Source organism: Carettochelys insculpta, chromosome 7 (genome assembly GCF_033958435.1).
Source record: "Carettochelys insculpta isolate YL-2023 chromosome 7, ASM3395843v1, whole genome shotgun sequence".
NCBI lineage: Eukaryota > Metazoa > Chordata > Testudines > Carettochelyidae > Carettochelys > Carettochelys insculpta.
The window spans coordinates 56,724,357-56,738,016 of NC_134143.1; the positions used below are offsets into that span (position 1 = coordinate 56,724,357).

General features: G+C 41.3%; 1 protein-coding gene across 7 annotated transcripts in view; it reads left to right on the forward strand.

Annotated features, from left to right (window-relative positions):
• Positions 1-13,660, forward strand: part of FGFR2 (fibroblast growth factor receptor 2) — a 103,453-nt gene that overhangs the window by 71,530 nt on the left and 18,263 nt on the right. For all 7 annotated transcript variants that reach the window (XM_075000523.1, XM_075000524.1, XM_075000521.1 and 4 more), the window contains 2 exons: positions 10,282-10,433; positions 13,138-13,259. In XM_075000523.1, coding sequence (XP_074856624.1) covers positions 10,282-10,433; positions 13,138-13,259 — 274 coding nt within the window. The remainder of the gene's footprint in view (positions 1-10,281; positions 10,434-13,137; positions 13,260-13,660) is intronic.

A 13,660-nucleotide genomic window follows, 5' to 3' on the forward strand; every position in this document is an offset into this window, starting at 1 on the left:
TTATAATTTTGTTGGTTTGGTACCTGTCATTGTAATAACTAGCTACCAGACAGAGGACATTTTTAGGAAGCATTTTCAGAGAGTGAGCAGGAAGGAATGTCAGTACATTGTAACGCTAACCATACACCCAGAACCAGCTTCGGAAATACATAGGCGCATAATCAAATAGAAGTAGGGAAGAAATTAAATAGTTTCCAGGGCCAATCTGATTAAGTTGCGGATGCATTTGGAAACTGTAGGGGAAAAACTAATATCAAATTTGAAACACACATCGCAAAGAAAGTTACATGAAACATTCATCAAGTCTATTAAAGCAAACTTTGACTCATCCCTCGTAATAAAAGTCTCTGGAGAGGGTAGTACCAGGAACTACAAACCAGTTGAGCAAGTAATAGGCTTTTTGGCTTTGTTCTAGACCCATCATTTACCAAACCAGCAAGATTCCTACATGCTATCGTCTTTTAAAATACTTGTTTCTTTTGTGGTTGTAGTTTTAATATGTTTTGATTTTCATGCTATAAGTCTTCAGAATACATAGGTCAAATCCACGGAAATTCACTCTCAGACTTCCAGTCACTCAAGGTTCAGAAGGTCTGTATTTGGGGTTTGCTTTATTATAGGAAATACAGGGGGCCATCAGCAATATTAAGATTTGGGTTCTGGTTTCTAATGTTCAAAGGTGTTTGGATCTGGCCTATCTTTAGTTCAAGACCATCTATAAGATTAGTAGTTTGTACAAAATCCCCATTGTTTTAGCAGCCTGATCAGAATATTCTATCATTTGTAATAATATGTGTGTCCCTCAGGGTGTTTTTCAGTGTGGATAAGCATATTAGAAGTTTATTGCTTATTGTCGGAATGCATCTCAATTTCATAAGCTATGCTTCTCTGTGTGTGTTGCTGGGTTTCTAGTTTTTCTGGCTTGGAAGCACCGTGAAAGGAACCTTTTACTGTAATTTTTTTGCCCTCTTATCCTGAATACAGGAAGTGCAAAGCTTTGTAGAGTTTAAATACGGTGGGAAAATGTCCAAACTTTTTCAAAACTTAAATGTATTTGGTTTGCATTATGGTTGAAGATTTGTGTTAGTTCTTATTTTATTTGAATATGGTTGCTCATCATTAATCGTAGTCATTCTTTTTTCTAAACTCTCTTACATTTGCATTTGATTTCAAGTTAGGAGAAAGTTTGGTGTGACTCGAGAGCCCTGCCAGTTAAGCCAGTGGAGCTTGATTGGTTTATCAGAAGTATCCATGATATGTCTCTGTTCCACCACATAGATACATATTAAAAATTCTGTCAATTGTTCTTCGCAAAGAAGGGCTTTTAAACGTAGCCTCCTTATCCAGAGAAGGTGATGTGTATCAGTTCCTGTGATAAAAGACACTTATTGGACTGTGGCCTAAATGACAAGAATTGTATTGAAATGAAGAAATGTTGACGACAGAGAAAATGCCATAGAAAATCCTCTGCATGTCTTCACTGTCACCAGCCGTACTTAGGGCTCATTTTGAACTCAGCTTCTCCTCACTGCAGATACTTTTAGACTGGTGGTGGTTTATTAGGTGCCCTTTCAGTATGTGCCTGACATCCTGTGCCAGTCGTTGCCCTCAGTTTAATCATTCTCATAAAGTTATTCAATGTAGAATGCTTCCAAAACCATTGTGGATTTTTTAAAGAAAGATTTATGATGAGTTTTCACGTTAGTTTTTATGTATTCATTTCTGTTTGCTAAATTTACTGAGCAGAGCAGCAGTTTGCTTTTTAAAAAAATGGGAATATTTATTTTGAAAACAAAATATGTGAGAAAGGGATAATCCAGTCATGACCCAATAATGTCAATTCTAATACACTCATATTTCAAATATTCATGTAACAAAATTCTTATTCCAGCACTTTCTGCTGCTGTTGTCTTTTGATACACTGTGAGGCTCTGTCTGCACTGTGGACTAGGTGCGTGATTCCCAGCTCGTGTACATACCCTTGTGCTAACTCAAGTCACGCTTGAATGGGCATAAATTAGCAGTGTAATTTCAGTAGTATGGACAGCAGTTGCAGTGATGTGGCTTATCTGTGCTGAGTTCTTACTTGCTGGTTTCAGTCTAAGTCCAGCTGCTGCTGCCCGTGCTACCATGAGTACACAGCTATTGATGCGTGTGTGCTAGCTCAGTGAGAGCTCATGCAAGCGTTTGTACATGAGATGGGAATCACACCCCCAAGTCATAATGTAACCATAATCTTGGTGGTATTTTAATGGAATCTATATTCACGGGTGACTTGTGGTAGCACTCGCCCCTGCCAAAATTTTAATTGATGAATGGGGTGCCTCCATATGCCCTCCCTGTGCCTTTGAGTGGCCCTCCCTGCATCCCTTCTTTTTCTGGAAAGACACTAGAAAAAGCGTTTTAGAGGACAGATTTAGAATGCAAAACAAACTTGACAAACTTGGGGAATTTGGTCTGAAATCAACAAGCTGAAATTCTGTGAAGGCAAGTGAAAAGTAGTGCACTTAGGGAGGAAGGATCAGAGGTACAGCTACAAAATGGAGAATACTGTGTGAGGTGTGGGGGGTACTACTGAAAATGGAATTCTAGAAGTTCAAAAATTGAATGAGAGTCAGAAATCTGATGCAGTTGAAAAAAGGCTGACATTATTCTGTGGCATATTAACAGGAGTATCCTATGTAAGGCACCAAGATAAGAGTCCCACACTGCTTGTCACTGGTGAATCCCCATCCTTGGGGATTTTAACAACATGAGGGCAAACATCTGTCAGAGATAGTGTAAGTTAAGTTGGTCTAAGCCTCAGCACAGGGAGCTGGACTTGACCTCTTGAAGACTCTTTTAGACCTACACCTCTATGATTATCAAATATTTCATATAGTATTGATCTATAAGATTGGTCCTGATCACACAAATACTCACTCAAACAGTTCTGGATAGGATATGACTCCAAATGTTTGTTTTATTACATACTTTTATATAATTGTCACTCTACAAAGAAAACTGTCTTACCCAGTAGCACTATTCAAGTGGTTCTTCGTCATTTCATTGAGCAGCATCTCATTTTCAAAATTCACTGTTCAAGTATGTTAAAGATGCTGTAACGTCATTGACCTTCACCTACATGAAATAGTCTTCACAGTTTATGGTGCTAAAACAAAGACACTTGATGTCGATTTTATAGGCTTGTATTTGCTAATACAGAAGCAGGAAAGAGCCATTTTAAAATCACTGACTAACTTCAGTCGGCCTCCCCTGACCAAGGGCCAACTCAGGCTGTCTTCCCCTTTTCTGAGACAGGACTTTTATAGCCCTTCAGCTCCTGTAACGTCCTGCACTGCTCCAATTAATCAATCAAAATTTATATTCCCTGTGAACATGGTCTATTCCTTTCATAATAGCTAATACTGGGGAATCCCTCTGGATTTCACTCATCAGTTGTACCGAGGCTAATGCACTTTTATTGCCTGTAGGAGTTAGTCAATTATAGAATTACTCCGTGAAGTAAACAGGTTCAGTTATATTGAAATGGAAATTGGCAAGAAATTTCAGCCGTCTGTGTTCTAAATGCATTATAGTTCCTTCCAAGTTTAAATTTAAACATGGTTTCTTAACCCAGTAAAACTGCTGACTACAATCCCCCTTTAAGCTAAAGACAAGCAAATTATTAAAGATAAAAAAACAGTTATTTGTACAAATGACATCCTATCCATGGGAGAGGAAAGGGGTGAGGGGGGGAGAGCTCTGAAAACCTATTCAAATAATTCTTCGGTGTGCATGAGGTATTAGCTCACTAATGTTTCTTTTTAGTCACACTTTCATGGCACAGTGCCTATTGAAAGCAACAGTGGCTATCATGAATAAGAAAACTGTCATGAACAAGTAAACCATCTTTCAGATCAGCATAACCAGTGGTGACTGATGATGTGGATTCTGGGGGAGACAGGCTACGTGAACCCTCCACACCTCCCTCTTACTGTTCCCCCCTTTCTCTGCCCCACTTGCCTCTTTCTCTGGAAGCAACATACCGCTTCCAGGGAGCATGGAGGTGGGAGGAAGATGCTGGGGGTTGGGGAGCGAATGCGACTGCCTATTCACCCCCACCCATCAACCCATTATAACTTTTACTCAGAGGTCTGCAAACTGGCATTTTTAATGTGAATTGTTTTGGAATCATAGAACAATATAGCTGGAAGAGACCTAAAAAGCCATCAAGTCCAGCCCCTGCCCAAGGCAGGACCAAACCCATCAGATCAGCCCAGCCAGGGCTTTGTCGAGGCGAGACTTAAATACCTCCAGGGATGGAGACCCCGCTACTTCCCTGGGTAGACCATTCCAATGCTTCACCACCCTCCTCGTGAAAAAGTTTTTGCTAATGTTCAAGGACCTTCCCAACCGCAACTTGAGACCATTGTTCCGTGTTTTGCCATCTATGACCACTGTGAATAGCCTCTTTGCAACCTCCTTTCAGTAAGCTGAAGGCTGTTATCAAGTCCCCTCTCAGTCTTCTCTTCTGCAGACTAAACAGACCCAATTCCCTCAACCTTTCTTCATAGGTCATATGCTCCAGCCCCCTAATTATTTTGGTCGCCCTCTGCTGGACCTTGTCCAGTGTGTCCACATCCTTCTTATAATTGGGGGCCCAGAACTGGACACAGTACTCCAGATGCGGCCTCACCAAAGCCGAATAGAGAGGAATAATCACTTCTCTGGATCTACTGGCAACGTTCCTTTTGATGCAGCCTAATATGCCATTGGCCTTCTTGGCCACAATGGCACACTGTTGACTCATGTCCAGCTTCTCGTCCATTATAACTCCCAGGTCCTTTTCTGTAGAACCACTACTAAGCAAGTCGGACCCCAGCCTGTAACAATGCTTGGGATTCTTCTGGCCCAAGTGCGGGACTCTGCACTTGTCCTTATTGAACCGCATCAGATTTCTTGTGGCCCAGTCTTCCAATTTGTCTAAGTCACTCTGGACCCTATCCCTACCCTCCAGCATATCTACCTCCCGCCCTAGCTTAGTGCCATCTACAAACTTGTTGAGGGTGCAATCCAACCCCTCATCCAGGTCATTGATAAATATGTTGAACAGAACAGGACCCAGAACCGAACCTTGGGGCACTCTACTAGAAACCGACTGCCATCCTGAAATCGAGCCGTTGATCACTACCTGCTGGTCCCGACCCTCTAGCCAGCTTTCTGTCCATCTTACCATCAATTTATCCAATCCACATTCCTTTAACTTGCGGACAAGAATATTGTGGGAGACCGTATCAAAAGCTTTGCTAAAGTCAAGATAAATCACATCCATTGATTTTCCCCTATCCACAGAGCCAGTTATCTCATAGTAGAAACTAATCAGATTGGTCAGGCATGACTTGCCCTTCATGAATCCATGCTGACTATTCCTGATCACTTTCCCTTCCTCCAAGTGCCTCAGAGTGACTTCCTTGAGGAGCCCCTCCATGATTTTTCCAGGGACTGATGTAAGACTGATCGGCCTATAGTTCCCTGGATCATCCTTCTTCCCTTTTTTAAAGATGGGCACTACATTTGCCTTTTCCAATAATCTGGCATCTGTCCTGATCTCCATGACTTTTCAAAGATAATGGCCAAGGGCTCGTCAATGATATATGCCAACTCCCTCAAAACCCTCAGATGAATTAGGTCCAGGCCCCTGGATTTATATAGGTTTAGCTTTTTTAGATAGATCCTAACCTGTTCTTTCCCCACCAAAGACTGTCCACCTTCATCCCACAGTGCATCACTTATCACATTAGTCTGGGAGCTGTCCTCATCCATGAAGACAGAGGCAAAGAAAGCATTAAGTACTTCAGCTTTCCCTATACCACCTGTCACTGGGTTACCTCCCACATCCAGTAGGTACCCCATGCCCTCTCTGATCATCTTTTTCTTGCTGACATGTCTATATAAACTTTTCTTGTTATCCTTCACATTCCTCGTGAGTTGCAATTCCAGGTGCGCTTTCGCCTTCCTGATAAGTGCCCTACATTCTTGAGCTATACGTTTATATCCCTCCCTAGACATCTGTCCAAGTTTCCACTTTTTGTAAGCTCCCTTTTTGTGCCTAAGTTTTCCAAGGATTTCCCCAGTAAGCCAGTCTGATCTCCTATCATATTTACTTCTCTTGCTGCGCATCAGGATGGTTTCTTTCTGTGCCTTCAATAGGGCTTCCTTAAAATATTGCCAGTTTTCCTGGACTCCTTTTCCCGTAATGGTAGCATCCCAGGGGATTCTGCTCATCAGGTTCCTGAAGGAGTCAAAGTCTGCTTTTCTGAAGTCCAAGGTGTGTAATTTACTGCTCTCTTTCCTTCCTTTGGTCGGGATCCTGAAGTCTACCATCTCATGATCACTGCTTCCTAGGTTGTCACCCACCTCTACCTTCCCTATTAGTTTCTCCCTGTTTGTAAGCAGCAAGTTGAGCTGCGTACGACCTCTGGGCCAGTTCTTCAGCCCTTGTACCAAGTTTTAGATTGTTAAGTTGCTGCAAAAGGTGAGCATGATCATCACCTATGAATAATTCTACCTGCCAAGCATCCAGAGAGCCTCTTGCAGCATTCATTAAAACCCTGGGAACTTAATGGTGCCCAAACAAATTTGAGTGGAACAGTCCAAATTCCATTTATGCTTTTAAACTACTTCTCTCAGGAACTGCTTGCTAACAAGAGTTCTGCTTTCTTGTAGTTGTGAAAAATACACTGTATTTTCTACTTCCCTGGACATACCAGATTTTGTGATTGTACTCTGCTCACTTACATGCCATTTTGTTGCTTTCTATCAGTTCAGACCTTCTCATTTAATATAGAAGGGCAAACATTTGTAAACAGCAAATGATATAATTAGGGGATAGACTTAGAGGGTGAAATCCTGATACTATTAAAATCAGGGTAAGTGTTGTCAGAGACTTCTGTGGGACAAGGATAACACCCAAGGCATCTACTCCTTGTGGAAATATAGAAAAAAATAATTTATGTTGTACTGATAGAGTGCTAGCCCTTGACAGACCAATAAAAAGACAGAATAACTGCCCTGAAGATCTTTCAATCTAAAATAATCAATGTATTTAAAAAAAGGGGAAGGGCTAAAGGAAGTAACAAACTGCAGTGTGACTGAATGATGAAGTGGGACTAGCATCTTGTTAGTTTCACCATTTTTGCTTCTTCTAGTTTATGGGCTTGTCCATACTCACCAGAAGATTGTTGTACTGGTGGTTGATCTTCCAGAGTTCTATTTTGTGCATCTGGTGAAGATGCGGCAAAATCAACCTCTCTGGGCTTAGCCATTGACCCCTGTACTGACATCAATGTGAGACTAGAGAGGCTTGGTCTTTACGAGGGAAATAAGTCCATTCCGGTACGTCAGTTCTAGCTATGCAAATGCCATAGCTAGAATAGCATAACTGAAATTGATTTACTTCCCTTGTATAGGCTTACCCTATGTTTGGAGTTTATCATTTGTTAGCATGGTGGCCTGACATTTTGGTCATGACAAGGGATTGAACTGGAGACTTCTCAAGTTCAAGGCATCAGCCTCTGCAACTAAATGTCTAGTTCTCAAATCTGCAAGTTGTATGAAGATTTGAATCCTCTGTGCATCAGACATATTGGCATTTCTGATTAAAGGACTAAGGTTTATAAGCCGAAAAGAAAAAGTGTATTTGAAGAGGGAAAGGCGTAGAGGATGTCAGATTGGATCAAGGAGACATTTTTATGCATAAAAGACTTCATGGAAGGAGGTCTAGAAGCCAGAATGAAGGAAATTAAAGGGCTAAGTGAGAGGAATGAATGGTAGGCAGGAGCTACATCATGCAGATCACTGAAGTTGAGCACAAGTTTGAGTTCAATGGGGAAGATAGTGGAAAGCCTGTAAAAGCAATTTAAAGAGGGTCTGTGTGGGGCCAGAGTGGCAGGCAAGATAGATGCTTGGAGAGAGAGCATTTTGGGCAGATTGAAGAAGCCTGAGCTGAATGTATGGAAGGCACAAGAGCGAGAGATGAAGTGAAAAGTGGCAATGGCCTGGGCAAGAGTCTTGGCCGTGCAGATATACAGAAGTGGGTGGATTCTGGAGCTACGTAGGAAATACTGACAGAATCTAGTAATAGCATTATTGTGAGAAGAGATGGACAAGGGGAATGAAGGATAAAACAGGTTGTGAGCCACTATGGGATAGTGGAGTTGCCATTCTGCTCAAATTGTTCTGAATATTTCAAGTTGCGACCTCAGTTCATTTTGTGAAGTATTATTTTAAAGGGCACTTGTGAGAGGAAGCACTGTAGAAGAGGAAACATGGAACTCAAATTCTAATCCTGGGTTTTATACTGGCTTGCTGTGTGGCTCTGGGCAAGTTCTTTAACCTCAGTGTGCTTGTTTCCATCTGCCAAATGGGAAAGTTTATTCTTAAACTCACTGCAGTGTCATGGGGACTGTTTTTGCTTAAAGTGCAGTCACGGCTTGCTGGGGCTGGTAACCTTGGTCTATTCATGTTCCCAATGGGGAAGGTATATAGATAGCATTCTCCAGTCCACAGAGTCATATGTGTCATGTATTTGTATCTTCTGTAAATGGATAGTGACTTTAATGATGTTGAGGAGAAGATACTCATTCACGTTTTAAAAGAAGACTTTTATTTGAGTTGTCATAGTCACTTGTACCCCATACACACCACAGATGCAGAAGTTGGAGCTGATCAGTGCCAACCCAGATTTCTTTTGAAGGCAAGGTTGCCAAACAGCTGTAAAATGGAATGGTTCACTAAAATGTCCATTTGCTAAAAGCAGCCCAGAACAGAACACCTTTCTCTCCATAATAATCTATTTCTAGATAGGCAGTCTCCAGGGAGATGAATCAAGAGGCCAATTCCTGTTGATGTCACATTACAGTCTTGGTGATCTTCCCCTGAAAAAGACATTGAAAACAAGGCCCAAAGTCACAATTAGAAATAAATTTCTGAGTTTTGTTTCCAATATACCACATGAGAGCATCATTCCCCACCCTATCCTCCTTCCCCCTTAGAAGTGCATTCCTGGGTACAAAGCAATTTAGTGAGCAATGACATTGTAACTGTAGTGGGGTTTAAAATAGGTGGGAACCAAAGCAGTAGACAAACGTCACAGAGGCAGCAGGGGATGTGCAGTGCGGTGCACTCTGGATGAATCATGATGTTGCTGGGAGCGGCTTTATTTATAATTTTTTTTCATGTAATTTCATTTATGTGAATATCTGGAACAAATGTGAAATATATGGCCTGCTAATACTGCACACCAACCGTTCAGCTGTGTGAGAGCCATGGGCTCAGGCTTGACTTCAAGACTCCTACTGCATGGGTTCAGGTGTGTTAGTCATACTGGTGTGTTCAATCTCTGGCCTGGGATGGGAGTGAATTTGGCACCCTTCAAGGACCTCCTTCCAGCTGATTGTGAGGATTGGTATTGATGGCAGCATTGCAAGAGAGCCTCCACCCAACACTGCCAACAAGATACCAGGTTTCCAGAAAGACTGCAGATACCTGGGGCAGGGAAAACATGGACTCAAAACAAACAACAGAGAGGCAATGATACTGGATGGATCTGAGATGTGAGAATATGTAGGGGAGGAAAAAAGCTTTTTTGTTTTTGAATCATCTTGGAACAGCGAGATTAAATAGCAGTGTGTTGCCTGCAAGAGAAATGCCATATGTAAGGTAGCATCTTCTGTTTATTTTTTGCATGCAGCCTGAGGCAGCCTTATGAGGGATGTATTGTAAATATAATTATTACTTGAATCAGTTGTGGGTATGGCTCTGAATCTGTCCTCACAACAGGATTTCTCTGCATCCTGTTGAGCTCCCAAACTAGTCTTGCTTAGTGATCCATGTTGAACATGAAGTAAATAGAAATTTTAAAAAAGAATGTATTCAGTTGTCCATAGTTGAAAACCAATAATGAATGTTTCAGTCATTCATCATTTGGGGAATGGAAGAGGGAAGAATGATCACACCATCATTAATTCAGTAGTGAATATGTTTAATCATTTAGCACACTCCCTATTATTTTTCTGCTTATATAACTGACTTACCCTTATTGGCATATGAAGAAGAGTCTGTGCCTTATTTAGAAGGAAGATAAACATGTCCGAATATATACTGGGATTTTCAGGTGATATTTACGATTTCATCCACTCTTAATTTTCTTGAATGTCAGCTGGTTTGGTTACCATGTGTTGCTGTTATCAAGTCATTGGGCCAATATTACATCTCTTTTTGCATCTTGCATTCCAACAGGTGTCTGCAGATTCTAGCTCCTCCATGAACTCCAACACACCTCTGGTGAGGATAACAACACGTCTCTCATCCAATGCCGATGCCCCAATGTTGGCAGGTGTCTCTGAATATGAACTGCCAGAAGATCCAAAGTGGGAATTCCCCAGAGATAAGTAAGCAGACTATTTTCATGAACACTACTTATTGAAGTCTGAAAATCACAATGTGGTACTTTGAAGAGGTTTTCTTTCCAAAGCTCAGGGATTACCTTAATTGCTTGCATTTTCCCTAATGCAATTAAATGAAAATTCAAAATATGGGAACCCTTTTTAAATGTCAGATTCAGTTCTGTTTTATGAATGTAATATTTATAATTCTGAGTTATTCTAAAGTTTTCAGCTGTCCCTCAGAAACATTTAGATAATAGTAGTCCACCTGTAGAAGACTTTTTAGTAAATTTAGTAGCAAAGAAATAAACCTTTATTGTGATTTAGCAGTGAGCCAAGAGTATATACAATCTGAGTCAACAATAGGTAGTATCTCATTACCAAGAGTTAAAGTTAATGGTTAATCAGACTGATAGGATTCCTTTCTATTAAATCTTTTCTGTTAATCAATTGGGGTAGTTAATAAATAGAACGTGTAGTACAATGCTGATGGAGATAATGATCGTTTTTGGCCCTTTCAGTAACGTTTTATTTTCTGAATAAAGCTAAACAAATAAAATAAATAAAGTTAATAAAATCTGTTCTTAGGAGCGTAATAAGGCTGAATATCTGCAAGATGGTCTGGAGTATAATCTTTACCATAAATATAACAGAGTTTAATCTGCATGTATGAGAGCTATGAAATATTAACACAGGCAAAACCACAAACGTAGAGTGAAGTTAGTGTTCATTAAAAGAAAATCATTACATAGGTTTAAGAAAACGGCTTGTTTTTGCCATGAACAGTTTGTCTTTGTAAGATCACTCTTATAACTGTTGCACAGAGATGTAATCACGTCTGTTTTGAGAACAGTTATGGAAATTATTTGAATCATGTAGCCAAAAACTGGTGCAATGTACTGTAACTGCCACCTGCAATGTTCTGGTCAACAGTGGAGGTCTATGTGCATAATTCTGTCAGCCTTTCCCCTCCCTGGGGGGATGCACTAAATGTGGAACATTTTAGAGTGCTAAACATTTAGAAACAATCTACAGCACAAAAGTAGGTGGAGCTGATTTGCAAAGAAAGGAGGCTATTTACAGACATTTTATTAGGTTGGGGGGCAGCAGGCACACAATGCCAGGATTGTTCAACTGGTGCTAGCAGTGCAATAACACAGACATTAACCATTTTCTAAGGCAAATCTTTGTTCTCTGCCAAGACCTTAAATTTAGTTTGAGTCCTGGATGCAGAATGACCTCAGCATAGCATACGTTGCCCTTCAGTCTTTGCACCTTTTCAGGCTATTGTGCACACTGAAAACAGATCCAAACCACGTTGCTTAAATTTTCACTAGTACTGTGGTTCCACTAAAAAGCAATATTTAAAGAAAGTCTGTCGAATTGCCCTTATAGGAAATATTTTTCTATTGGTTTCCCTGTTATAGTCAATGCCATAAGCACATATGAATGGCCATACTGGGTCAGACTTAAGGTCCATCTGTCCCCGTATCCTGTCTTCTGATAGTGCCCCAGAGTGAAGGAACAGAACAGGTAACCCTCAGGTGATCCAGCTCCTGTTGTCCATTCCCAGTTACTGTCAAACAGAGACAAGGCAGAGAAATAGATGTGATTTTTAGATCATTTAGCACTGGTCTAATCTGGAAAAGCCCCTTTTACTTTAGCAGTAACAGATAGAAGCCAATGCTTGGCCCATTCTTTTGAACATGCTGTCCTATCTAGTCATATGAAGGGGATGTTATTTTCAAAGGGGATGCACGCAGCTCTAATGTTTTCTTTTTGGGTTATCTGTATATGGAGGGCAGGGTGGCCGACAGACCTTGCTGGGTCCTAAACAAGGTATGGCGGGGGGGGGGGGCGGGGGGGGGCATCTCCAGGCCCCTGGAAGGTGTGGGATTGGAAACTAGCTACCCCAAGTCAGCCCTTCATCTCCACTTGATACGTGCCATCCAGGACTCCAGTGGCAATTTAAAGGGCCTGAGTCTTTGGCCACTTCTGTTTCTACCGTAGCATTGGCTCGGAGCCCTGGGTTCTTTCAAATCATTGGACCCTGTGGCAGCTGCCCATTTCCCACCTGCCTATTGTCTGGCCTGACTGAGGGCCATATTTTGGTCTGAATAACAGCAGCAAACTCCACAATTCCATCAATGAGATGCTAATTGGGTTACTTGTGGAATAAAATATTGCTCCATGTGAGTAAAGGCAGCAGAACATGGCCCTGAATGATGGATATATATATTTTTTTCAGTTCTGTAGCGTTGGGTAAACACTGATCTGGGCACCGAACTCTCTCAAATCCCCTAGTTTTATGATTTTTGCTTTTGTCTGTTTATTCCCCACTATGAGAATGAAGTTTCTCTGTGTTAGAGTTTAGTGGGTACTGCCTCTTGGGAGTCCTACCTAGACTGCATTTTACATGTGGTAGTGACTTTGGTGCCGAAAGTTCTCTATATCATCTTCTATGGTAAAAGTGTTATGATCAAATTTTATTTTCTCCAGCCTGTGTCCCCACTTGCTGGCTGGTGACAGGGGCTGGAAGACTCTCTTATTTAACATGTGACAGGAGAGAGCATGCGGCGTGGAAATTGTCACCACAGAGACCCTCATACTACAGCCAGTTGTTGAAAGCGCTTTATATTTTGCACTGGAATTTCACAGCCTGCGTCCCTTCCCCAGGTGCTGTGTGTTTATTCTCTGTTTACACCTCTAGGCTGACCCTGGGTAAACCACTTGGGGAAGGTTGCTTTGGGCAAGTCGTCATGGCAGAAGCGGTGGGAATCGACAAAGACAGACCAAAAGAGGCAGTTACTGTGGCAGTGAAGATGCTGAAAGGTAAAGGGAGAAGGGGAGGTGAAGTGGTCATTTTTATCAAAAAAGTTTCTTTTGTAGCATCTGATCTCTATCGTTATAGGGGGTAAGAGTTCACATAGTTGGCCTCAGCCTTCAGCATCTTTGAGTATAAATCAGTGCCTCTGACAGACTATTTATCTTCAGCAGTTTGTATTTACTAGCAAATCAAGTCTTGGTAGATGGGATCAGTTTTCTTGTCCATTGATTTCATTCACAGGAGAGACTGTATATATTTAGCCATACTTCTGATTTTCCATTTTTAGGTGGACATATTTATTCTAACCTTAACTATAAGAGTAACACTGAAACTGTTTCTTGCTTGAGAGTTCAGCACAGGTTTTGCAGTTTCCCCACATTGCTTGCTTTTTCCTGTAAACATAGAA